Below are 25852 nucleotides of genomic sequence, written 5' to 3' on the forward strand. Positions count from 1 at the left end.
TTTCCTTATACCCTGTTACAGCATTTCCGTTTTGTTCCCGCTGATAACTTTGATCTTTTTCATATTAAGTATTAACAGGCTTGTGTTATAGTTGGTGATGTGGAGAAAATTGATAGCATGTGGACAGAACGGGCAAACTTAATGATCAAAAGCACTTTTGAAGTCACTCTTTTTTCTGTTTTCCTTGCAAGGAAAAAATGAAAGGTGGCGTTTATTATTTGCATCAGCTTCATCCACATTAATTTATAATGCAGAGTTGCATAGCAGGCTCACCATCTGGAGCACTGGGAGAATTCGCAGTGGGCTATTGGCTTGTGAGCTGGTGGCACAGTACCAATACAGATGGACTGCTCACTGATCTTTCTTCCGTTGCCCATTAGTGAAAAAGAAAAGATTGAAATGAAAGCCCTGCAGTGATTGTTAGAGCCTTTTTTCCCTCTTGTGTTGCTAAACAGAAAGCTTATCCCCCAAAAGTGGAATGTCATACTGTAAAATAAAGAGACAAGATGTGCTCTTTAAGATGCCTGTTGTTGTTTTGTAGTGCAACAGGTTACACCCCAGAAGCTAATCCTTACATGTGTTGCACATGCACTGAAACATCCATGCTTATGTGCATATGCAACAGAAAGTCAGAGTGGGGGTAGAGTGGTGGTGCTGTGTGTGTGTGTGTGTGTGTGTGTGTGTGTGTGTGCGCGCCTGCGTGCGTGCGTGCGTGTGTTGGTCTATTATATACTCTATACAGTATGTACACATCAGTCACATATGTGAGTATTTAATGAGGTTCATTGATGCCAAACCCAAATTTTTGTGGTATTAACGACTGGAAGGTGTTATTCTGCAGTGTGGTTGCTCTATTTTTAGAGAACCTGACTCCCAGCAGGCTGCATGCTCTGCTGTCAGAATGTGCACTTGGATAAAATATTTTACTGCTCTGCTAAAGAAGAAGGAAACCAAACATGTTGGATCTTCTGTTTATATTATAAGACAACTAAAGTATCCACATGCATGTTTATGTGCTTTGACTTTGGTTAATAAGATATATTTAATATCTTTACATTTTTTATATAATCTATTATTTTATTCTAATCTGTATTTATATTTGCGAGCTGTTTTTGACCTGCGGTTGAATGTTAAATTGTTAAATATCTTTAGGTCTAAAGTATTTATTTGTTGTGTGTGTGTGCATTTTATTTATATTCCAGTTCCATGAAAGTAAACTAAACAGGTTTTTGAAATTCTGAATAATTGTAATTTCAAAAGCTCTATATGTTTATGTGACATATTGCCTTTCATTACTAATATCATTTTAGGACAGTAAGATTTTTATGAGGGAAGTCTTTTCAAACTCAACCAACTAAGTGTGAAATGTTCCTGTCAAGCTCATAGTGTTGGCAACATCTGCATCTTGCTTAACGCATTCTAATGTCAAACTAACTTAACTAACTTCATCGATCAACAACATCTCACCAGTGAATGTTGGTCTTTTGGATCTTTGTTTAAATGACACAGTTTAATGCATGAAAATACTAAGACCTTTATTTTCCAGAAAGCATTGGCAAGTATCACGCACAAATATTGAACAACGCCCCTCCAAGCAGGCTGAGCGGAGCAGTTGTTTGAAGAGGCATTGTGTCGTGTCGTGCATACTAAGCCTCGTAAGAGTGTTAGATTTGGACTTGAAACAAAAATGCCCCAGAGATATGGTTTGATTCCAAATAATGACATAGAGCACAAAAACAGGACACGCCATTAAGAGTGCCTTTGAACTCTTTTCTTGGAGCTTCTTGGCCATTAGCCTGCTTTTTCCTCATTTTTCCTTTATTTATTTTTATAAAATTTCCCTTCCTTTCCTGTTATTAAGTTACATCCTCAGTGTAAGTTGACTGCTTGTGTTTTAACGCATGAACTTCAAAGGCAGGTATGCTTGGCGAATTTGGGGCATTCATTGAGACATTAAGGATAGTCTCAATTATTGTCATTCATTTTTCCGCAATACCTTCCCCTAATGTGAATGAGTGTGGATGCATAAATAGCAGCTAACTTAATGCAACTTTGGTGTTAACTGATTTTATTGTTGTATACTTGTAATACAAGGACACATGTTATGCTAGTGAGCCTCAGTTTAGGATATGTGGACACTGGTGAGAGAAAGGGTACAGAAGGGAATTTTTATTTTTATTTTTTGATTCAAAATCTGCTGATGCTCAAACAACTGGTGTAGGTCTGTGTTGGTGTGCTGATCCGTGTGAGTGACGGCTTTTAATTAATGGCCTTGTAAAAGGAAACCCAGGTGGGCCCTCTCTTCCATAGGCCGGCGGAATGAGGCACCCAGTGTTTGGGATGGTTTATTAATGCTTTGACTGGTTATCCCAGGGTAAAAAGAACAATTAGCATTATCCGCTGCCATATGCTGCCCATTGAGTGTCTGACAGAGGCAAAAGACAAAAGCCCGGCCTCCTCTGCGAGGCTAACTTGAGATCTCCATGGAACTACTATCAACCCTGGGCACATGTGTAATCCAGAAGACCCATGAGAGCTCCACCCCTCCCAGAGCACTTTAATTACATACCCAGAGAACAACACGCTGGAGTCCAGCTCACTCAGCAAAGCCCAACAGCACTGAATCTCACTTCAGCTACACTCTGTATTGATATTATGTTCACATGTGTGCTGTGTGTGTGAGCGAGTGATTGAATTTATACTGTATACTTTGCTTGTGTGGCATATTTTCCATTAGCGCTGTGTCATAAAAACAGTTTAAGCGAGTAAACAACCTATGTGACCGTCATCACATCCGCAACCAACCTTTGAGCAGTGAGCTGTAATGATGCCAACATCTGAGTGCGATGTGAGGCCATTAAAAGAGGGATTCATCTTTCTGGGTTTGAGACATGGGCTGGAAATGTGCAGGTGGAATCGAGCTGGCAGGTCTGGCTCTGATTAGTGTTACACCATGGTGGGGTCATCCAGTCCTGTCTTGTAGCAGGGAGAATTTGTTCAAACCTTCTCTCCCTCATGCTCTGTCAATCTCCCTTAACCTCTCCTCTCTCCCTCCATCTGGAGTGGATGAAGTCAGGGACCACATCACTGGTGTTTGGCTTCCAGTCTCTTTGATCGCCTAGCCTGGCACACACACAAACACACAGCTGAACAACAGCATGCCCATTGTGCCTCTCCTTTAACTGTACCACCACCAGCTTGCAGGAACAAACATACAGAAATCAAAGCAGGCAGTTTTTTTACGACTTATTTGATTTCTGCCTCTCTGGGAATGCTGTAATTTGCCAGGCATTTAGTCTATGCATGTAAGCGGGTATCATTATACTTCCATTAGAGGTCGAGTTGATCTGAAATGCAAATACCGCTGATATTCCACTCCTCGCATCATGAGCTTGATTGCTTGCTAGTCATTAAAGTGTGTTTGTGGTTTTAGGGCCATATCTGCACGTGTTTTCACTCGTGTGTGAATGATCACATACCTTTATATACCCAAAATCTTAATTGTGATACTTTATAGGAATTAAGATTCGAAAGCAGGTGCTTTTTATAGGTTTCGGCATCCTTATGCTTGATAATACTTTCTACTAACGTTTATGTTCTCACGGCAGGTGTACGCACCATCTCCAAACTCGGAAGACTTCAACAGAGATTCACCTTCCTACTCTTCTCCTAAACCCTCCAGCAGTATGTTTGCAAGCACTTTCTTTGGTAAGATCAAAAGCAAGTTGCCATGTTTACTCTGGAGTATTGGATTATTGGAGTATCCGATTCTTACACCACAGGTTTCAAAAAATATATTCATATATTCTAGAGTCTTGTCTAGAGTTTGTAAAGTCTGTGTTTTATTAACGAGATCAAATTCAGGTCTGTGTAAAGTTTAAAGTCGTGTTTTTTTTCATTGGGCTTGTTTTTGTTTTTAAGAACATCATTTGTCAATTCATCATCATTTCGTCAGTTATCACAATGACATACCAAAGGCGAGAATATTGTACCAAATATTATCAAAAAATACTGACATTTGATGTTGCCAGACAGCTTTTGTTTAGTATTTAGTAATATAAAGCCTATGTTCAGTATTTATTTCAGTGTGACTGACAGAAGAGCAGACTTTGTTGGTTTTTGTCTTTGTGTTATCTCAGCTGTGTTCAGGATGATGATCATGTTTTAGTTCCAAAAGCAAAAGGACCCCAAGTTTTAAAATGTAGAGTCGGAGGTTAGCCGCTGTCTGGCACTGTGTCAGAACTAAAGTGCATGTTGTATACAACAATATACTGAAATTATTAATTTATTATCTTTAGATGGTACCCACAGTTCGTCTGACCCTTGGAACTCGTCTAATGGGATCAGTCAGCCCGGCTATGGGGGAATGCTCGCCGGATCTTCATCTCACATGCCACAGTCAGGAAACTACAGCAGCCTGCACTCACATGACCGTTTGGTAAGCAGCACCTCTCAGCTGGTGATACCATGGTGATAAATGATTACTTAATCTTGCATCACACGTACATATTGGTAAGCACATACAGCATGTCAATTGTTTTTCAGTCCTTCACCCGCTCACAGTCAGAGTGGGTGTGTCTTAAGTTGTTGTCTGGTTATTATCAGTGAAGACACTGCTGACCCTTTTTGTCAGTGTTTGATCTCCGTCTGCCTGCCTCAGCTGGCTGGGCATCACAGGGAGCCTGCAGATGCTGCCTGTCCTCTCTTTATCTCTGTCCCCCAGTAAATTTTTCTCATCGCAGCCTGGGAAATGTCAAGGAGAATATAGAATTCAGAGAATAAATAAGCTCCTTCTTTCTCACATTTGTGACTGAAAATAGAGTGTTTATGTTTTTTTTTTTTTTATATCTTCCAGAATTACCCCGCACACTCAGTCTCTCCAGACATGAATGCCAGTCTTCCTCCCATGTCCAGCTTCGGCCGAAGCAACACTAGCACTTCACCATTCGTCACCGCAGCGCACACCCCGTCCATCAACTCAGCCGATGGGGCCATGGGTACGTTCTTGTGTTAACAGCTACCCGCTCAGAATGACTAATTCAATGGCCCCAGATGTAATCAGCGCTGAACATCCATTCTATGTTTTCTTAGCAAATCGGGGGAACCCCACTGGAAGCTCACAGACTGGAGATGCACTGGGCAAGGCTTTAGCCTCGGTGAGTTACAACACCACATTTAACTTGGACTTCAGTTTATTTTACCATTCATTCATATCATTAATGAGTGTGTTTCCACTGCACACTAGTATCCTGGTTTTGTGTCTTATCCTGGTTCAGGAAATGATGTTTACATTGAACATGAGAAACATGGTCATTCCTGTATACATGATTCTAACAGTATCCAAGTTTCTGATAATCTTTGTGCAGTTGTGTCTCTGATTTCACCTTCTCAGTCACCATGTTCTGTACCAACAAAAAAACGTGGTTTCTTTTGGACTACTCGAGGTAGCATATTCAGGTTTTTGAAACGGACATGACATGGGGTTTATATGCACAACACATAACCGGCATACTCTAAAAGCCTGATCATAACCAGGATACCCATACACATGTGAACACACTCAGTCTGGTTTAGGATTTGTCTGTCAACCACACAGAAGTCTCTGCCTATCCCCTCAAGTCTGACCTCCTCTCAGGGTGTGAAGCTCATGTCCCATGCACCAATACTTTACTCTGCAAAATAAAACAATGGTCTGTTTCTGTCTCTAAAGAAGGTGACCTCAGTATTCATGCAAGGAATTAAGTGCTATACTGACTGCTGATTAAAAAAAAGCCCAGAGGACATGTTTGTACTTGTTTTTGGCTAAGGCTGGATAATTGTGGGCTTAAACTAAGAGTATTCAAGAAAGGGAATTGTACATTAAAAATACTCCTAAAGCCAGTGGATTACACTTCACTTTGGAAAACCAGCCCTGAATATCTGTGACATCCTGTAATGTATCATAGTATCAAAGTGTTTAATTTGCTGTAGCTCACATAATGGAAGGAAATATGTCTTGCATACAGTTGTGCACACATCAGCTGATAGATAATCTATTGGTTTTAGTTAGATTCGGTCTCTATTCTGTATAACGGAGCCCTAAAGCTCCTTCATATCATATTTACAGTACAAGAGGAACTATTTATGAGGAGGATGGGAAAGAACTTTACTCAGTCTTCGATTTTTTTACCTAAGACGGAAATTTGCCCATTAAATGAAAATGGAAATTGAGGAGAAACCATCAACAGGTTCAACATTTAAACTAAACACAGAGCTGAAACACAGGGTAACTCTTTAAACTGAACAAAATGGAAATAAATGTCTTGAATGGTATATAAATGTAGAAAGTATCACTAACTTGAAGGTGGCATAACATTATGGGCATTACTTATCTTATCCCTTATGTCCTCAAATAATGCCAAACAATATTTTTTCTCTAGGATTGTATTTGCATTTCTGCCTTTCCAAATACCAGACTAAATTCTGCTTTATTACAAGCTGCTTTTGATTTTACAAGTCTAAACCTTACAATTTCACCAAAATCTCCTTAGATACTGTTAAACATTTAAACAATTTTAAATTCACACACCCTAGCACAAGCTGTACGTTTAGGAAGAATATTTTGCCCTAGACAAAAAAAAGAGTTTAGGGATGGTAATAACAAATTAAGTCCTTTATATTTGCAGACTCAATTCTATTAGCATGACAAAGCTGGAGTGAAATGGACACGGTTGGACTGGGGTGGGGGTGGGCGATGGAGCAGGGGGCACAGGGGAGTTTATAACTGCTGTGGCTCAACTCCACGGGCTGCCCTTTGTAGAGCTTTTGTTGTCCGCCCTTTTAAATTGGCCGTGCTTATTGGCCCCATGCCGCCTGCGGGAGCGTGACTGATGATGAGGCGGAGCTTTCATTTATTCCAGTAAAATGAGCCATGTTTCACTTTGAATGCAGCGTTAGTAGCCAGTCAGTGAGAAGAATAGAAAGTCATATATATTGTCGGGTCAGACGTCACGTCACAGTTATAAACAGCTTGCTTTTGAGAAGCAGAGAAATATTTGGATATATTTCAGTATAGAAAAGCATAAATAGTCATTCCTCCATTTTTAAACAGTCAATCCCTCCTCCACACTTCAATGAAACATCCATCCTGATACTCCCAAGTTGATTGAAAAACTAAAGCCCAGAGATCAAGATTGAACAAGAAGATTATTAATAATGAGTGCATTCTATCATCCCTGCAGAAGTCAAACGGTTTCCTGCAAGCTCAATTTGGTCTTAACTTGGAGGAGAAATCTCTGTGGATCTTCTGTTTTTTCTCTCTACTAATTAGACAGGATCCAGCAGTAATACCTTGAGTTCACTGAGACATGTTCCATTATGGCACAATATCCTCTTATTACAGGAGGAACAGAAAATCAGGGATATGTTTGTGCTTTAATCCAGCATTTGTTTAAACAGATGAAATCCCTGTGGTAGTTTGAAGACATAATCTCCTCGTTCCCTTGTGATTGACATGTCATCCTAAAACTCATTGACCTTGGTGTAACCTAGCAGAGGATGCATTGACACAATAAAGTTACTGTGAATTGTCTGTTAGTAACTCAAAATGAACTTGTGCCAAAAAACCAAGGCATTTGCCCCAGTTGTCCCCTTCATAGAGTTTAGAAACGTGCAAAAATAAACAGCATTTGAATCATACTAGATGTTGATATATGGTCTACAATATAATATCTGGTGCAGGCTGAAATGCAGCCCTTTGAGATTTACTGTTGTTGGCTTAACAGGGTTTCCAGGTTGGGTGTCTGCACTTTTTGAAACCACAGAGGAATAATAACCAGAGTGACTTTCTATACAAGTGAAAAACAAACCTTTTCCATGTAAATCTGCAAGTTTTATAACTAACTATTAGAATATGAGTCATTTTTTTTTCCAAAACAGAAAACTCTCTTTTTACTCTTGTATTTTAATTGGAGCCAGTTCAACACCAACCTCTTAACAGTGTGACCTGTTACATTTTCGTATTTGCATGTTTATTTAATCATTGTCCATTTTATATAAAATTCTCTTTTTCATGTCTTGATAAGGGAGATTAAACAAAGCCAACCACATATTTTTATTTGCCAAGTAAAGTGTCAGTGTAGCATTAATTTGTGTTACATGCACATACTATTGTTTAAACCTTTTTCAATAAATTGATACTTAATGTTTACTTGAATAACTGTTATATATAAGATAATAAAACAAAAGTCCAGTTTTTAAAAGTTCAGATTCACATTTTTTAATCCAGCAACATTAATTAAAAGAATGAAAGGTGCTATCAAGATATACAGTATTCACTCTTGGTGGTGATCACCACTGACCACAAAGTGGATACAAAAGCAAGACACAGGTGAAAGGCATAAAAGTCACTAGAGTTTATAGTTCATTTTGTTGAGGCCTTTCTCTGAGCACTGTTAACGATTCATGTGTATGCACTTAGCATTTTTATGACATCCCTGGCAGTAAAATCTCCATAATTAATGATACATTTTTGGCTGGAAGATGGTAACAGCTGTGAAAGATGTAAAGAACAGTGACAAGCGATATATATATATATATATATATATATATATATATATATATTTTTTGTGTGTTCCTGATGGTGCATTAATGAGGAATTTTAATTTTCTCTCCTTCTCTCTACTCCCTCAGATTTACTCACCTGACCACACTAGCAGTAGTTTTCCATCCAACCCGTCGACACCTGTGGGTTCTCCTTCACCTCTGACAGCCACAGCAGGTGCTGCCTCAGCAGGTACCGCGGTGTCTGCTGCCGGCACCCCGTCTGGAAGGCAAGGTAGAGGACCAATGTTGGATTTTAATCTTGTACACACCTCCCATGCACCTACACCAGATATTAACAGTAGAATAGAATACGTACTTCTCGAAAACTACTTTATAAGTTACATTAGATTGTGTTAGAACTAGGGCTCGACCTGGAATAGCTAAACTAATTTAGAGGCTTTCATGAATATGACTTTCTAATAATTGAATTACTTTTACTATGCAGTGTATTAGTTGTATTAATAAAAGCCTAAGAAGAGTGAAGTATGAAATTTCCCTAAAACTTAATTTAATACCCCTTTTAGTTGTGAAGGAGCTCTAATCATTCTCCATGCTTTATCTATGCTTAGGCAGTTAATGCCATTTTTTAACAGGAATCTATTGTAAAAGAAAGCTTAGTTTAGTCTGGCAAGTATTTTTAAAAGGTACAAAAACAATTTTTAGTATTTAAAAAATTTATTTTTCTGGGACCATGTAATACAAACATTCATCTCAAGCAAAGAGAAGAGATGCTTTGTATCAGATTTATACTAGCTGCTTTCTATCTGCAGTCGCTGAGTTAACAAAGTGATGTGGTTTGTACTAAAAGCATGAAATCAGTGTTGCAAGTTACATCTGCACTTGCTGGTCCAGTGTCCATGACGTGGGCTTTATTTTCATGGCCGAGAGAGCTGCTCCACATAGATTCCCGGTGACATCACAGACCAGTTTTGGCTCTCAGCTTTTTAGGAGGGTCTTTGTTCATGTTCATAAATTTAGCTGACAAGTGTTATGAAATACAAACAGGACTTTGTTTTTAAGTTAAGGAAATTAAGTTTTATTGACAAGCCCTGGAATGACAGTGTGGATGAAAAAGACTATGGCTGTGGCTTTTAGGGTACAGAAGGATTTGAAAATCTTGTAATGAAAATGTTTGAAGTGGGTCTCAAATTCTTATGAGTAGATTTATTGTTACATAATCCAGTTTTTCCACACAAGTGCTTGGCTGTTTGTGTTTTTATGTCAGCTTGATTTTTGATTAAGGACAGACAAGCCTCCCCCTGAATTATATTAATATTATGGAACATACAGGGGAAAACAGTGCATAGCCTGTCTTTCAACCCAGAGTTGAGAGAACACCAAAAAGACGGTTCCTGTTTTTGATATACTGGGTTTTTTACGTAAAAAGAGATGTGTATAAGAAGAATATGTCAGACGTGTTGACAGAGGTGAGAGAGTAATGGAAAGTGAATCAGGGGAGACAGTAGGGGAAAGCCCAGTGTGTTGTTTTAGCAGGCAGTTGTGTCATGTGCGGTAATGGAGTGACGACAGCTGTCTCTACGTATGCCCCCCTCATCCTCAGCTGTTGCCCTGCCCCATGGACAGCTGTTCCCCCCAACACACATACACCCAGACCAGGCTGCAAAAGGCCTCGTTTATCTGCCAGTGGGTGAAGGAGGGTGGCTGTGACTCAGCTGATGATCAGGGCTATGATGGCCTCACATAGGGAGATCCTCCCTTTTGACCTATTTACAGTACAGCATGCCACACATGGCAGCATAACAATAGAATTGACGGTCTAGTTTATCATGTAAGTGTATGTTCATAAATTGAACGGATGCTATTATATTATAACAGTATGTGATGTTACTAGATATTTTTTTATGATAGGAAAAAATGAATATAAGTATACAGGTTCAGTGTTTTTATATTAATGGGATTCATATATATGTAAGAAATAAAATACATGCTGCAAGATGAATACATCTGGTATTGTGGGAAATGGATATGGTTTCGCTAATTATTCACCCTTATTACGCTTCTGGGGTTAGAAAAAGAGCGATACTTTGAAATTGGCCCAAAATTTGGCTCGCTGTTGAAAATCCATTCATCATTAGGATTACACCAATATACAGCACATTACTCAAGACTGGTTTGTTCAATTAGCCCTCTCTGGTGCACGTGGGAACCAAAGCCCGGGCTAATTTTTCATAGCCGCCAGCCAGCAGAGGCTCATGTGGAGTGTCTGTCTCACTCACCTGGGAGAAAGCTGAGGCAGAACAGAAGATTTTTCATTTCCTCTTCCAAAGTCACTTTTAATAGTCTTTTAATTAAAGTCTGATTTAGCCAAGGCTGCGAGAGTAAAGAAACATGAAAACTCACGTGGAGAAGTTTAGTGAGACATTTCATTGGAAGGATTTAATGGAAAAACACGTTTTTAACTTTTTCCCTGAGCTTGAGGGAGGTGTGTTTTTTCTTGTGTTTGTCAAAAATATACATTAGGTGTTTACTCTTTCTCTATCTCTGTGTAATTGTCCCACTTTTAAAAGCCATAGTGTTAAGTTCAGTGGTTTATTACTATGTTTAGTCTGTCCACACAGGCCTTGATTTGTAAAAAGAAACAGTGAACAATTAGGAGTACAAATATTGCATCAGTCTGCTCACACGTGGAACTCAGAATGCCATTCAAACCATTGTAGCGTTTTAATTACTATTTAAATTAAGAAAAGATAACATAATGTTTTAACTCCGCTTGATGTATCTCTGCTTACTTTTGTAGAATATGAGCGCCGTTGTGATTATGGCTACACGAATGGACAATGTGTGTGTATGCAGAGCAATATGGAGGGAGGCTCTAGTATATACTGTGAAGATGAAGGGGGGCAGTAGATTGGGACATTTTCCTGCTAAGAATAGATGGATGGCAATATATATATATATATATATATATATATATTATTTTTTTAATTAATTAATTTATTTTTTTCTATCTCTGTTACTGGCATGATGGCAACATGTATAACTTGTGTTTCTGTTGAAAACCAATACAAATTTGTTACAAAAAAAAAAAAAAAGAAAGATCACAGTCAGCATTCCCCAGGCCCCCTCTGCTATACTGTAAATGCTTCCACTCATCCAGGTCTGCATGTTTTATTGCCTTGCTATTATAAAAAGAAGGAGTTTTTAGATTCACCCTAAAGGATAGATAACCAAAACAAAGTCGCCATCTGAAGAGTGTGTCACACTGGACTCCATTCACCAGGTTGTAGGCTGGGTTTGGCATCCCTCCACCATAATAGACACCAGAGAAGCACTAAGCTGGAATGGTCCAGAGACATCCTATCCTGTGAATATTCTTAAAGTCCATTTAGGTTATTTGATTGTATAATGCACATGGCAGGCGGGTTCCTTGGATGATTGTGCTTTAGAAAGAGAGAAAGAAAGAAACATAGAACTGGAAATGTGATGAGCAGATGTGGATTCCTTTTCCTTTAGCACTAATTTACACCGGATCAAATCAGCTTGATTTGCTTTCCTGTACTGGCCCGTAGATTTTATTTTCTGGCTCAAATACATGTACAAAATCCACGGTGAGCTTCTTCCAGCCAAAGGTAAATTGTAATATCTAGTGCAGAGTATCTTAAGTTTCTCTATATGTAGATTACATGATTAAAATTCATGATTTTTATTTGGAATGAAAAGAAGAAAAGTGCAGCAGTAGATTTGGCTTCATGGGTCGTATTAGTATGAATGACACTCAGATGTTTCCAGATGTGTATGCTGGAAAATACATGGACACAAACTGACTGTACTACCACTACATCACCAGTCAAATAGATTACTATTCAAGTGAAAAAAATGTAATGTCCGCAACACTGCTTTAAACTCCCATATTTAATACAAAGGCAACATTTCGACCCTGCTGGGTCGGTCTTCTTCAGGCAAATGGTGGACACATTTGATGAAGGGATATATGTAGGCCTTACAATCAGCTGACCCACCATGTGAATTCAATTAGTTTGATTAGGTCTAAAAGGCCTAATAGCCCCACTCATGACTCAAGAGAACTCTTTCATACAGGTTTTTAACAAACTTATACGTCTCAAAAGAGGGCTTTTAAAATTCAATATCCCCAAAGGAGTACAGGAGTACAACATTGCTAGCCACAGAAAAGAAAAAAAAGAAAGGAAAACAATCAGTGGAAGAAACAGTTCCATATATACAAGCCTACCCCAAACAATTAAAGAACATTACCCCGCACATTCATAAAACCTGCTGCAATATAGTAAGTACAGAAACAGACAATTTCGTGCAATTTTTTTTTTATAAGAATGGTTTTATATCAAATTCTTCATTAAGACCATGGGGAGACATTGTATTTAAATAATGAATCCAAAAAGTTTCCTATTGGAGAAGCCTTTTATCGTGATCTCCCCCTCTAGGTGGTTTGTTGACCCGCTCCACCCCGATGTATCTGAGGGCGCTGACATTATGCCCGGCTAGTTTAAAATGAGCGGCGACAGGACTGCGCTCATCCCTTGTTCTAATGGTACTTCGGTGTTCACTGATTCTGGTCCGTAGCGCTCTCATTGTTTTGCCCACATAAGCCACGTGGGCAGCGAATTAGATAAATAACATATGTGGTGAAACACTATTCAACCACACTGTATTTTTGATCCCTCTGATGTGTTTCGTGACTTAAACGTTTCTGGGAAAGAGGAAATGTGAAGGAAAACTGTCTAAAATCAGATCTCTTATATTGTTCTCCAGCCTCTCACTGCTTTTGTTTTTGATGTGCAGATGCAGCGTACATTTCAGGGTGGAAATGGGTATTAGACGAAGCCTCCGCTGGCTCATGTGTCAGGATGCAGTCCAGCCATCAGGAAATGACGCAATTGAGCCCTAAAAGATAAAAATATCCCACATAGAACAACAAGAAACCAGAAAATCAGGATGTCAGTGTGTTATGACTGCCTGTTATTGTTTGTGTCAGTTAGTTTTTGTATTGGTGTACCCAGTGGAGCAGGATACAGCTATCAGCCATATTGATAGGAAACTGAATCAAAGGATTGCTAATGCTGACCTCCGCTACATCTCTTCCTCTCTTTATCAGGTACCAACCAGTGGCCCCGCGCTGGTGGACAGAGCCCCTCCTCTCCAAATTATGAGAACTCCCTTCACTCACTGGTAATCTCCATCTCCGTCTTACATAATGGTTGCTCACTTTGGATAAGTTACCCGTGAAGGACTGAGCTAGCATTACAGGGAGATTCCTGTCCGACAAATGTTTTGCTGAGGAAGGTGGGGGTAGAGGAATAACCAAACTGAACAATACCTGTCCCTTGGGGCTTGCCATCTGTCCTCTACTCCGTGGGCCAGGACGGGGATGACAGTTGGGGGTTGGGTTTAGTTTAGGGGGCTTGTGTGGGGGTGGCAGCTGTTTGCTGATCAAATTCTCCAGGATTCCTTCGCTGCCATGAGACCAGAGCTACAGATCACCTTTCATCCAGCCTTCTACCTGATGCAAAATGTCATGAATTTCCTTTTTCTGTTTGGAGGTTTATTATAAAGGAAAGTGTTGAATTATAATAGATTATTATAACAGAAGTACAAACAGCATTTCACGATAAATAGAAATGTAGCAATAAAGACAAATAATACAAAAAAACAACAAAACATACAGACCATGGTCTACGTCGAAGCAATACAATTTACAATCATTTAAAATACGTTTTAAAGATTTGATGCTGCATAATCCACATTTTAAACACATTTTATTGTTTAAAATAGCTCAAAATACAGAACACGACTTTTAAAGGTGAAAATCATTACAGTTGCAATCTTATCACATAGTCCCATTCAAACAGCCACAATGTAGATGTTTCCTCCCACTTTGCCTCCAGCATTGTTTTGTCTCTTCATGGCCACCAAAGATAAGTGAGAGGATACAAGTGAAGCTAACAATGCAAGTGAATGAAATCAGATAACCTGAAAATTAGCTGCTGCTGATAAAAGTGATGTGGCAACAAAATTCAATTCATGTCCTGTTTGATATGATGTGTAACATAAACACAGCACTGCAGTAGGTGGTGCTTATAGTTTTATATATTTAATATTGTATCTTATAGGTTTCTTTGACTTGTAGACCTGCAGTAGTAAGAGGTAGTTTTTTGTTAGTGGCAAATAACATTAGTAGTCTGAGACTTTTCAGTATAAATCTAGTATAATCTTTCTGGCAAGCTGTTTAAAAAGCTTGCCAGTGATGGAAACGCTGGTAGAAAAACAACTTTTGGATGTGTGGGGCCATAACATCTGTCTGAAAGTCACTTATCACTTTATATTTTTCAAGTCTAAGCTGTAAAAATGTAAAACTTGAGTTTAAAAAATTGAGTCTGAAGAATGCTTAACCTTTATGCCCAATGACTCTGTTACAGTTTTTAATGGATGGATTATTCCACTGGCAGCAGCTCAAATGATGACATAATCTCAGGATTTGTTCAAGAGTGTTTTGAGATAAAAGCATAGATCACAGTTCCCTGATAGTGGAGTCAAGAACTACTTGAGAATTTGGAAAGCTTCAATCCTAGTTCTAGGAAACAGTGATGAACAACTGTCTGAACATGCAAGTTTAGGATTCAGATTACAGTCGAAATGACATCTTGTGAGTGAATATTATATAATAAATATAATATATTTTATTAGGTTAAGTCTTATCTGTATTGATTTCTGTAAAATAGCTGGCTTCATATCATTTGAGTATTGGGAAAGACACAGCTGAATATAATGAATATAACAATGCATAACTTTATGCATCATAATTATATCACTCAATGCTGATACTGGACAATGGAGAAGGCAGCTTTTACCAACAATGACATTTATTTCGACAGAGAAATTATACGCAAAACTTTGGAGCCAATAGTGTAAAGAAACACATTTTGTATTTAATAAAATGTGGAGGATGTGAACTTATAGTTAATACTGTAGAAGGGGTTATTAAATGTGCAAACGTCCTTACAAAATGAATGGTCAGCATCTGTGTGCTTCCCTCCAAATCCTGCCCTTCTTGTATGTGTGTCTTTAGAAAAAGAATCTCTATCCACAGTGTGTTTCCAGTATTTATAGATGCTGATCTTTTTCATAATCCTGTCTTATTCTTATTTGACTTTGCCAGAAAAACAGAGTTCATCAGCAGTTACATGAGCATCTCCAGGATGCCATGTCTTTCTTAAAGGATGTCTGCGAGGTACTCGTCAGATAGAGTCTTTACTCATTATTTGTTCCATATGTCTTTGCTCATTTTTTTTTGGACTTGCAGTCAACATACCTCACAGTGAAATGCAGTTTCATTTTTATTGCCTTTGTTGCCATATTGTCATGTTATGTTTTAGCCGCTCCAGCTTGCAGTAATAAGCTTAAGTTGTGCTTAAATGTTAATTCTAAATTGTAATTGTTGAAGCACTCCTGATGTGCATCTGTCCTTTATTCAGTTGATCTGAAATAAAAGCATTTGTTGACTTTTACAACTCAAGCTTAAACGGCTCAGTTGATCTTGCATTTGAATTGCCTTCTTTATCTTGTGTTTCAGACGTTTTCTTTTTCTTTTTAAGTCCACACCATACAATCAGTGTTTTCAATTTTTGTCCTAATGTGCTTATACTAAGCTGCTCTGTCCTTCTTTTCCTCTCTTCTCCCTCTCCCTAACCCTTCACTCTTCAACCTCTCTGGTCCTCCCAGTCTCGAATGGAGGATCGTCTGGACAGACTGGATGATGCAATCCTTGTTCTGAGGAACCATGCAGTGGGCTCCACCGCCAGTCTGCCCAGCGACATACACAGTCTGCTGGGACAGGCACAAAATGGGCCAATAGCAGCCCTTGGAGCAAACTTCCCTGCCTCTGCATTGGTTCCAAGTCGGACAGCAGCGATGGTATGAGAACTTCATATAAATGTTTAGATCTTTAATTTTATATGCATTTAGGATATTTCATGAAGAAAATGTTGGTATATTCCTACATGTTATTTGTTAAACAAAAACCACCTGTTCAAAACAGGTCTGCTGCCATGTGTAAAAACTAGCCATGTTCCACACATGGGCAGTTTAATTTATACTGACATATTTTCCATAAGTGTCATGGCTGGCCTAAGGCTCACCTTGCTCTTGAGAGCGGTTGTATACACACGGGTAAAAGAGAAATGAGAAAAACAGGCGTAATGGAGTGAATATGTGTTTTGGTGTAGGACGCGTTTGTGTGTTGCACTAAACCTCTTGAGAAACAGGAGAATGCAGGTCTGAGTATAAATCATGATGTGTTCACCCATCCTTCATCCGAGGTATTTCATTCTAAAGAGCCAAGAGATTTGGCACATCTGCAGTGGAAATTAAAATGCGGCGGCTCATCCAACTGTAATCCAGAGGTGATTGGAAATAATTTTCACACACATTAAACTGAACCATCAGTTCTAAAGAGTTTAGATTACCTTTCTGGAAAGATACTGTATGCAAATGATGAGAGAAAAAGTCATAGACAATTCAACATAAACACATTCAACAATATGTTTTTTTATTTTTATTTTTTTATTAATGAAAATAATATCCTCCCATGATTAATATTAGATCAGAAGATCAGAGATCTATCTGGTTTTCCAGAAGTAAAGCGATACAGAAGTGTTTGTTCTGTCTGTAAAACTTGCAACTTCCTTAAGCCGAAGATAATGTTGTCATATTGCTTGTTTTATCCAATCAACCCCAACATTTTAAGTTCACTGTCACGTTAGACAAAAAAAAAGCAGCAAATCCTCACAGCTGGGAAACTGGAATATTTGGCATTTTTGCTTGTAAAGTGACTTAAATGATAATTACCTAAATAGCTGCTGATTTTAAATTCTTTGATGGACTAATCAATTAATCAACCATTTTTTCAGCTGTAGTACTGTTATATTTTCCCTGATAACCCAGCCCCAGGCATCCAGCTGACACGAAACGCATATTCAATATAAATATCTTCTTCTGATGCCCATTTCAAATTGAGTGCAATAAAAAGGAGAATAATACACATTTTCATTTAGACATTTTAATGTTTATTTTTCACCAAAAAGATTTCACTTGTTTTGTTGGCATGATCATCAAAGCTGCACTGTATTTTGGTCCAACTTTTAATCAAGATTTTGTTTATGCCCCTCTCTGGTCTGTGGTCTCAAATTTTCTTTGTCAACATTAATATATTTTGAATAGTCTCTGTTTGTTGTGGTTGTCAGAAGAGCTCAGTTTGATGTATTTGTTACAGAGAGCTGGGTTGTGGCATTGATGTTGACCGACTGTGACTGTGAGATAGAACATACTGTGTCTGCACTAACACAGCACTTCCTGTGTGGGAAGAGGTCCCCTCAGACGGAGCTCAACAGCCTCGGCACGGCACAGCCACAGGCTTTTTACTCTGGCTGACACCCCACCCTATACCCCTTCCACCCCTTTTCATCACTTCTTTTTAACAACCCAGGAAATCTGAATCGTTGGAAACGTGTGTCTGAACCCGCGGCCTCCACCCAAATAGAGCTCCTCAGCTGTATGGTAATCAGGCCTAGCCATGAAAATGGCAGCGTTCTTTTCTTGCCAGAGCCCCGGCTTCCCTCCTCCTCCTCCAGACAAAGAGTTGTTTGGACACCTGTTGAGAGCACAGCAAAGATTAGCGTAGTACTGAGGAAGGGGAGGGTCTCGGGGTGGCGGGGTTAACAGAGGCCAACAGTGACTGGGGATCACATTCCTTTAAGAAAAGGAGGGGACACCCTCCACCCTCAGCGACGATTTCCCCGCCTTTCCCTGGTTCTCAGAGGGGAAATTAAATAGCTCCAGAACATGTGGTGAACCTCAGGAAGGAGGGACTTTGTGGTACGACACGGTGGGAGTTGACCATTTTTATGCTATGAATGTGGACAAAATATGAAGGAAATGTTCAGACTGTTGAGTGGGTTCAGCTTGACATCTTTTGAAACAGAACACAGAAGCATTTGTCTCATTTTAGACATGAGAAACAGACGTGGTCGTAGTTGTGGTTACAGAGAGCTAGGCCTGAGCATGTGGCAGCAAAGAGGTTTTCATAGTGTATTGTGCATCCATCTATTGTTCAAAGGTGGCTTTTATTTTGTGTTTTTTTTACCCTTGGTTATGCATTCTACATCAAACTACTGTAAAGGAAGTCACCCAAGCACCCCCCAGTGTTGGGAATGAATCAAATATTAGACCCTGAATGCTCTGTTTGCAAAAAATAGCTTTTCATATGGATAGTTACATCTTTCAATACATACATGCTGTCAAATAGCATCCAATCTTAATTCAAAAAAACATGTGAAAACACCTTTCTTATATGCATTGACCTGTGTGAATCTAGCATATTACAGAATCTGACTGACTGACTACCTGCAATGGCACCTGAAGTTTATTCCTCTAATTTAGGCTCTTATTAATCGCTCTCCTCTTGCTGAAAAGTATAGTTTTATGCATCGTCTCCAGAGAATGTCTTCTTCCTTCCTTGACAATGATTCCTTTCTGTGTTGCAACAGGGTGGTAACCACGCTGACGATGCTGCCAGCCTGAACAACAGCCAGGGAGGCCTGCCCAGCGTCAGCTCCACATCCAGCACAGAACTCCACCACCAATTGGAAACCTTCAGAGGTCTGATGCACCCCCTTGTTCTTATCAGCTCATTATATGGCTGACCAAATATGGGCATGGCTCAGTTTGTGTCTAAGGTCTTACCTTTACGTTTACATTGTCTACTACAGGTCTTGCTTCAGCCCTGGCTGGACAGTTGCCTGCCACCCTGGAGCTGAAGGTGGAGAAACAGGACAAGGATGAAATGAACGATAACCTTTCCACCGATGAAAAGTCTGATGATGAGAGCGACAGAAGAGAAATGCGAACACCCAGAGCAGGCACACGCACGAGGTAAGAACATGTTAATACACAAACCAACAAAATATTTTCCAAAAGTGAGATCATTTTGGGTATAACTGATGTTTGGTTAGGTGTGAGAAAAAATAATTATTTGAACTTAAATCTGTTTAAACCAACCCAAATCTTGAGGATTGATCCTGTGATTCTCAGGATAAGGCCTGACGTTGTCTCCAAACAATAACATTAATCTGTGCATTACATCATTTCGAAGACAATTTCACTACACACCCCAACATTTTTGTCCAGTATGATGGATTTCTGTCAGTGACAGATTTTGACATTAGTGCAGAATCGCAACAAAAATGTTTTGGATTGAAATGCTGAATTCCCAATCAGTGCCACAATATATTAACGCAAATACGCTGATAAGTTGAACCTGGACAGGTAACCTCCTTCCTGTTTTTGTTATTAATCTTGCAGCAGCAATAAGTACATAATAAACCTCTGAATTACATATAGCCCCAGGTCAAAAAGTAAATCTGTGTTATGCTATATAAGCTGTCACTAACATGAATGCGTGTCATTCATTTTGGTTAATTAAGTTGACATATTTAATGTTGTTTTTACAAAGTGTAGTAGCACTTAATGTAGCTTGCCACCTGGTCTTTCAGTGTAATGAGTTCATTATTGCAAATCGGTTGCTAATTTTCAGCTACGCCTGCATGCAACCATTAGATTGTTTCAGTGAAGATTAGTTTTCATTTTTTTAGGCTGTGGTGCCCTGGTGGCCTGTTGTGGGTTAAAGGCGGCAAACATGAGCCTTTACTGGTTTGAGTTTGACCACAGACCTTTGTCTTTTCTATCTCTCTCTCACACGTCTTTTCCTGTCCTCCATCTCTCTGCGGTTGTCGCACTAATAAAGACAATAATCTGTTAGTAATTAATTTCGTTATTTTTATCCAGGTTTAGGTCATCCATTTATTTTAAAGAAGGAATGATGTCAGCTATAAATGCATTCAAATTCAATTTCCCTAGTAAAGTGGTGTTTTTTAGCTGGTGGGAGTGACTGTTGAGATTCACTTTCACTTTTTTAAATATAAGGTATTTTTATTTTCATTGTTCTTAGTTACAACATATGTTTGTTTTTGTTGTTATGTGACTTTAACCCTGAAACAGTTCTTTCTCCCACAGTATCACTGAGGACGAGGACCTGAATCCGGAGCAGAAGGCGGAGCGTGAGCGCGAGAGGAGGATGGCTAACAACGCCCGTGAACGCCTGAGGGTGCGAGACATCAACGAGGCCTTCAAGGAGCTGGGTCGCATGTGCCAGCTGCACCTCAAGAGCGAGAAGCCCCAGACTAAACTGCTCATCCTCCATCAGGCTGTGGCCGTCATACTTAACCTGGAGCAGCAAGTCAGAGGTCAGTGAAAGCTTTACCCGAGCACTGTTGCAAATTACTGAAATGTCAATGTTACATCACATCAAATCAATTCTTTAAAATGCTAACATAAGATTCTTGGCGCCAGTAATTTCATTTTTGTGTCACATCCAGAGTGGATACGGAGTTATAGAAAGGAGAACTGCAGTAAACAGAGCTACACTACTGATTTATAGGGCGTTATTTCACCGACAGAGCTGCCAAATATGTTACTCAGCCAAAATATCACAACACCAGTCGAGAAACTGCTGGGAAGCTATTAAAGTGTGATAATACGCTGGCTTATGACATCCAGTTTGCTGTAGCATTATATGTTTAGATATTAAAGTTAGTAAGTAAATAATTGTTTAGCAATAATGTCTCTTAATGCTTAATTCACTCACTGAAACACTGTTATGTTAAAAAGAAAAAGAACAAATCAAAGCGTTCACTAGTTTTTGTTCAAAGAAATGAGAAAGGCAGAAAAGTTAGATTTCTGTCTCTTCTGAACCCACAGAGCGGAATTTGAACCCCAAAGCAGCCTGCCTCAAGAGAAGGGAGGAGGAGAAAGTGTCTGGGGGCTCCGGTGACGCCCAACAAGCCCACACGGGGGTCCATCCAGGCCTGACTGACGCGTCTAACCCCATGGGCCACCTCTGAGCAGCAGACAGGTACTCTCACCTCACGGGCTGCACAAAAACACACTTTTTCAATATTAATTAATCTGCAGATTGTCTGAAACAATTGATTATCAATCAGATCTCAGCAGAGTCAGTCATTTATACCTCATGGCTTTCTCTTAACGATGGGATTTTTTGTAAATCTTTTTTACATTTAGGATTGCATTTACTTTTTTGTGTGTTTATAAGATGGTAAAAAATGTCCCAATTTCCTAAATTCTAAGGTATTGTTATCAAATTGCTTGTTTTCTTCCAACCAACAGTCTAAACCCAAAGATATTCTGTTTATTATAAAACAAACCAATAAAAGCAACACATATTTACTCCTGGAGAAGCTAGAACTATATCATGTTTGTCAACCATTTGTTAAAATGTTGAACCAAAGGTATAGATAGAAGTTGTGTTGTACCTTGTGTGATTGTTGATTGATTGATTTCCCCCTTCCTCTCTCCAGATCAGTGATCCACATCATTTCTGTCCCGTTTGAGTCGGTGACCTTGCTTCCCAGTGACAGACAGGACTCACAGTTTGTGACACCAATCGGAGGAGACCACTTGAAGCAAAACTACGAGACTAACACAATCCAATCCTACGTAAAAAGATTGAAGAAGAGCCAAATGTCCAGCTTCCTGTGACCAGTTTCTATCTGCAAATTTCTCCCCACAAAGAAAAAAATCTCCAGCACATATCACCGTCTTCAAGAAGTGTTGTTGCTTCTGAACAATCAGAGACTTCGCAATCTCCTCTCAACCGTACGTGGATATTGCCTTGTGCCTAAACTGAATTGACGAATGCATTGTAACAGCAATTTGTTTTTGTTTGTCTGTTTTTTTTCTTCTATTTATTATGTTATTGAGCTATAAAGTGTATATCTAAAGGGAAAGTTGAGTCATTTCAAAGACAAGTATGCAGCTTTTCAGTTGATCTATAGTTTGCCAATGTCACCATTAAAACAAAGCACTCCACCCTCATAAATCTTTGGCGAGTCCGAGATGAGGGGAAAATATTTGGGCACTGAGAAGATTAATTTATTGGCTAGTTCAAAGTGATATTTATTTCCAACTGAAAATGATCTTTAACTGTTAGAAATGAAGACGCAAGCAGCCCATTTAAAAAAAACAAACAGAGGATATATTATTTATATTTATATTTTATTCATTCTGCCACTGGCCACACGTGTAACCAAAACTACCTGTTTGTTTCTGTGTAGTTTAGATCACTTTCTATGCTGCTGACCAGCTGAATAATCGGCCCGACTAAGTCAGCATTAACAGAATTGTCTACAAAGGTGACAGATGAATGGCAAACTCTAGGTTTACTGAAAGCTCAGATGTAGTTGTGTGTTTTTTTTCCTCGGTAGTGAGCATTCCCTGCATATTTTTAGTGTCTTAACTAAAAGAAAGGGCCCTTCTTGTATAGTGTTAAATGTAAGCAGTTACATATTTTTGCAGATTCTTGTCTTTGTTTAGTCCCCTGACCGTTACATGCTCCTGACGTCAGTACAGAAGTGGATTTTTTTTGTAGTTTTCTCGCCACCAGCTAATCAAAGATTGCTTGATTAAGGCCTAGTTTTTAAAAAACGACCACACTTTCTTCTGGCCTGATGTACACATCACTTCATTTTCTTTCTGTTAATATCTTGAGACATTACATTTCAGTTATTCTGAGTAAAATTTCAGTTACGCTTATTTGTGTTGTAACAAGTCATTTCTTCCAGCATTATAACGTCCAGTTTCAGTCAGCGGAGAGAACTTCTAAATTATTTTTCTATTATGTTATTCAATATACAATAAGCCAGACTGGATATTTCATCTATTTTGGTGAATATCATAGAACCGTAGCACAATGAACAAAAACACGTAACAGGATCTTCTTTTATGTTTGAAGACATTGTTCATGGCTTTATTTTGTTTTCCCTATCAGTGTGCATGCTTTATGTCTTTGGTCTTAAGACTTGCTTTGTATCCCTTTTATTTCTTTGTATATTGTCTTCTATCATTTGCCACACCTTAAACAAGGCTTTCAGAATTAATTTTCTGTACAAAAAAGGGACTTAAATTAGAATAAAGGATGCCACACCAAGAGTTTACATAAAAGATTTATGATTTAAAAATGTTTTTGTGAAGAAAAAAAAAACATAACATAAACACCTAAACCATATTTGTGTAATCTCTGACTGAATGTGGCCTTGTTCTTCATTTCAGTATTTCAGTATTATTTCAGTAGCTTGTATTAATATTGGCAGACTTTGATTGAGGATATAATATATGTCACTTCCTGCTCTCTTTTTTTAATTTTCTGTTCTTCCTGTATTACTTTGCTCCTCTAATTGCCAAGTTAGACTTTGCTGTATTTCCAGATGCTTTCCCGTGTATAATATATGAGAAAAACAGAAAATCAAAAGAAAAAAAACATTTGGCTTATTTTTCACTGTAGTTAGTCTTTTATACAATAATACTCTAAGAATATTTCTTGAATTCTAAATATTACTCTTTCTAGATTTTTGAAAGCAAAAGTTTTGAGTAAAAAGTTTCTTACTTTATTTTACTATATTAGATAGTAAAACGTACAGTTATTCACAATAGCCTGTCCATTATTACAAGACATTTACAAATGGCATCTCGTGAGCATAGCTGAATTGTTGCTCGTAGTCTAGTACTTCAAAAGGCTTCGTACGAGCTCCAGATTCCTAAAAGTGCGACCTCCATCTTATTTTTCAGTCTCTCGTTGTCGATTGATAAAAGATTTGTTCTTGTGTCAAATGAAAAGCTATTGTTGATGCACATCAAAAACACGAGAATTTGAATTTTCTGTCTTTTTCCAACAGAAAAACACAATGTATATAACATTTATGTTGCAATAAATGTGCCATCTTTTTTTAAACTCAATTGTATGTGCATTTATTTCTCTCACTGAGCAAACACATTTGTTTCTGTTACTGCTCCATATTTGCTTTTTCTCCTCTCCATAAAGTTTTATTTTATGAAAAGACAAAGGAAGGATGAAGTAGGATGAGCTCAGAAACATGGGGGTTCATTTAGACTTTCTTATAACACATTCCTACAGTGGATTTAGGCCAAATGAGTGTTTGATAGTATGTAACTCATTTTTGAAAACAATACCAGTGGGCCATTGCAGTCTGTATGAAAAGTACTATTATATGTTTCTATTTTTTAATAAATTGTGATAGTAGCGTACTGTACATGTGCTGTGGTCCTACTTTTTTTTACCTTTAGATTTACACAGGATGAAGAAGAGCTAGAGCCACACATCTGTATGAAATCCACTCCAGCAAAAAAGGAAATGCACACATATTTGTTCAGTCAGGAACACTCTCATCATATATTTAACCATTTATTGCAACAAATGGAAATACAGTTATACTTGGCAATGAAGACTGTTCTAATGATGCTCCCTGGATCAGCCAAGCAGCATGCTAAGATGATCAGGGAGCACGCTGCTGAGACCCCCCTGTACACAAGAGTGGGCCCAATCAAAGACATTAAAACAATTTCAGACTTAAGTTATGATGACACTCTAAATCAGGAAGGTGGAGGCTGGGGTGGTGGAGGCAAGCTTTGCCAGCATCAGCAGTGTCGGAGTAGCAGGAAGCAGTGAGAAATAGGGAGACATTTAAATGGACCGCCTCATGTGAAAAATGGCTGTGATTGGTTGTGACTGGTGGGAATGATAATTCAATTAGTGGGCATAGGACTTCCTGTCCTGCTTGAACTAACGCAATGCTTAATTTAACAGGGGAAATTTAATGAATATTTTGAACACGTATTTCATCTTTATATATATATATATATATTGATTATGAATGTATATTTTTAGGAACTTTGGTCAAGTTTATTTCACTGGGTGTGAATTTCAAAATTGTATATTTTTTACAATTTGTTTTGACATGCAGAGGCAAAAAAACATACAAATAAATAACAACAAATAGATTACCTGAAACCAAAGTGCTGGCATGAAATTGAAGTAGCCATTATGAAAAGAACCAACCTGTATTGCCTAATAAACGTCCTGTACTTTGACTGAAGTTAATAAACTCCCAAAGTGTTGCATGCTGCGCTAAACCTGGAGGACTGTTGTGCTGTAAATCTCAGACCCCCGTACATCTGCACAGAATTATCCTCGTGCAGATGTGAGTATGAGAGCACTCGTCACGTCTTGAGAGGTCTGGTCCCAGTTCAGTTTTCTGACGGAGGTGACACTCGGAGGAAAACTGCTGACTGCTGTTCTGCCTGTGGTGAGCTCAGTGATGCAACCTAAATCATGACATGTCATTTTTCA

General features: G+C 38.7%; 1 protein-coding gene across 5 annotated transcripts in view; it reads left to right on the forward strand.

Moving 5' to 3' along the window:
• The window catches only part of tcf12 (transcription factor 12), a 78307-nt gene extending 53866 nt beyond the window's left edge, over positions 1–24441 (forward strand). For 3 of the 5 annotated variants that reach the window (XM_031314114.2, XM_031314113.2, XM_031314116.2), the window contains 12 exons: positions 3609–3708; positions 4299–4438; positions 4856–4997; positions 5092–5156; positions 8671–8815; positions 13676–13749; positions 16300–16491; positions 19122–19233; positions 19344–19506; positions 20632–20876; positions 21391–21544; positions 22008–24441. In XM_031314114.2, coding sequence (XP_031169974.1) covers positions 3609–3708; positions 4299–4438; positions 4856–4997; positions 5092–5156; positions 8671–8815; positions 13676–13749; positions 16300–16491; positions 19122–19233; positions 19344–19506; positions 20632–20876; positions 21391–21533 — 1521 coding nt within the window. In that variant the 3' untranslated portion in view covers positions 21534–21544; positions 22008–24441. The remainder of the gene's footprint in view (positions 1–3608; positions 3709–4298; positions 4439–4855; positions 4998–5091; positions 5157–8670; positions 8816–13675; positions 13750–16299; positions 16492–19121; positions 19234–19343; positions 19507–20631; positions 20877–21390; positions 21545–22007) is intronic. The other 2 variants (XM_031314115.2, XM_031314117.2) reach the window with 1 other exon arrangement.
• The last annotated feature ends 1411 nt before the right edge of the window (positions 24442–25852 follow it).

This window comes from Sander lucioperca, chromosome 3 (genome assembly GCF_008315115.2).
Source record: "Sander lucioperca isolate FBNREF2018 chromosome 3, SLUC_FBN_1.2, whole genome shotgun sequence".
NCBI classification, from domain to species: Eukaryota; Metazoa; Chordata; class Actinopteri; order Perciformes; family Percidae; genus Sander; species Sander lucioperca.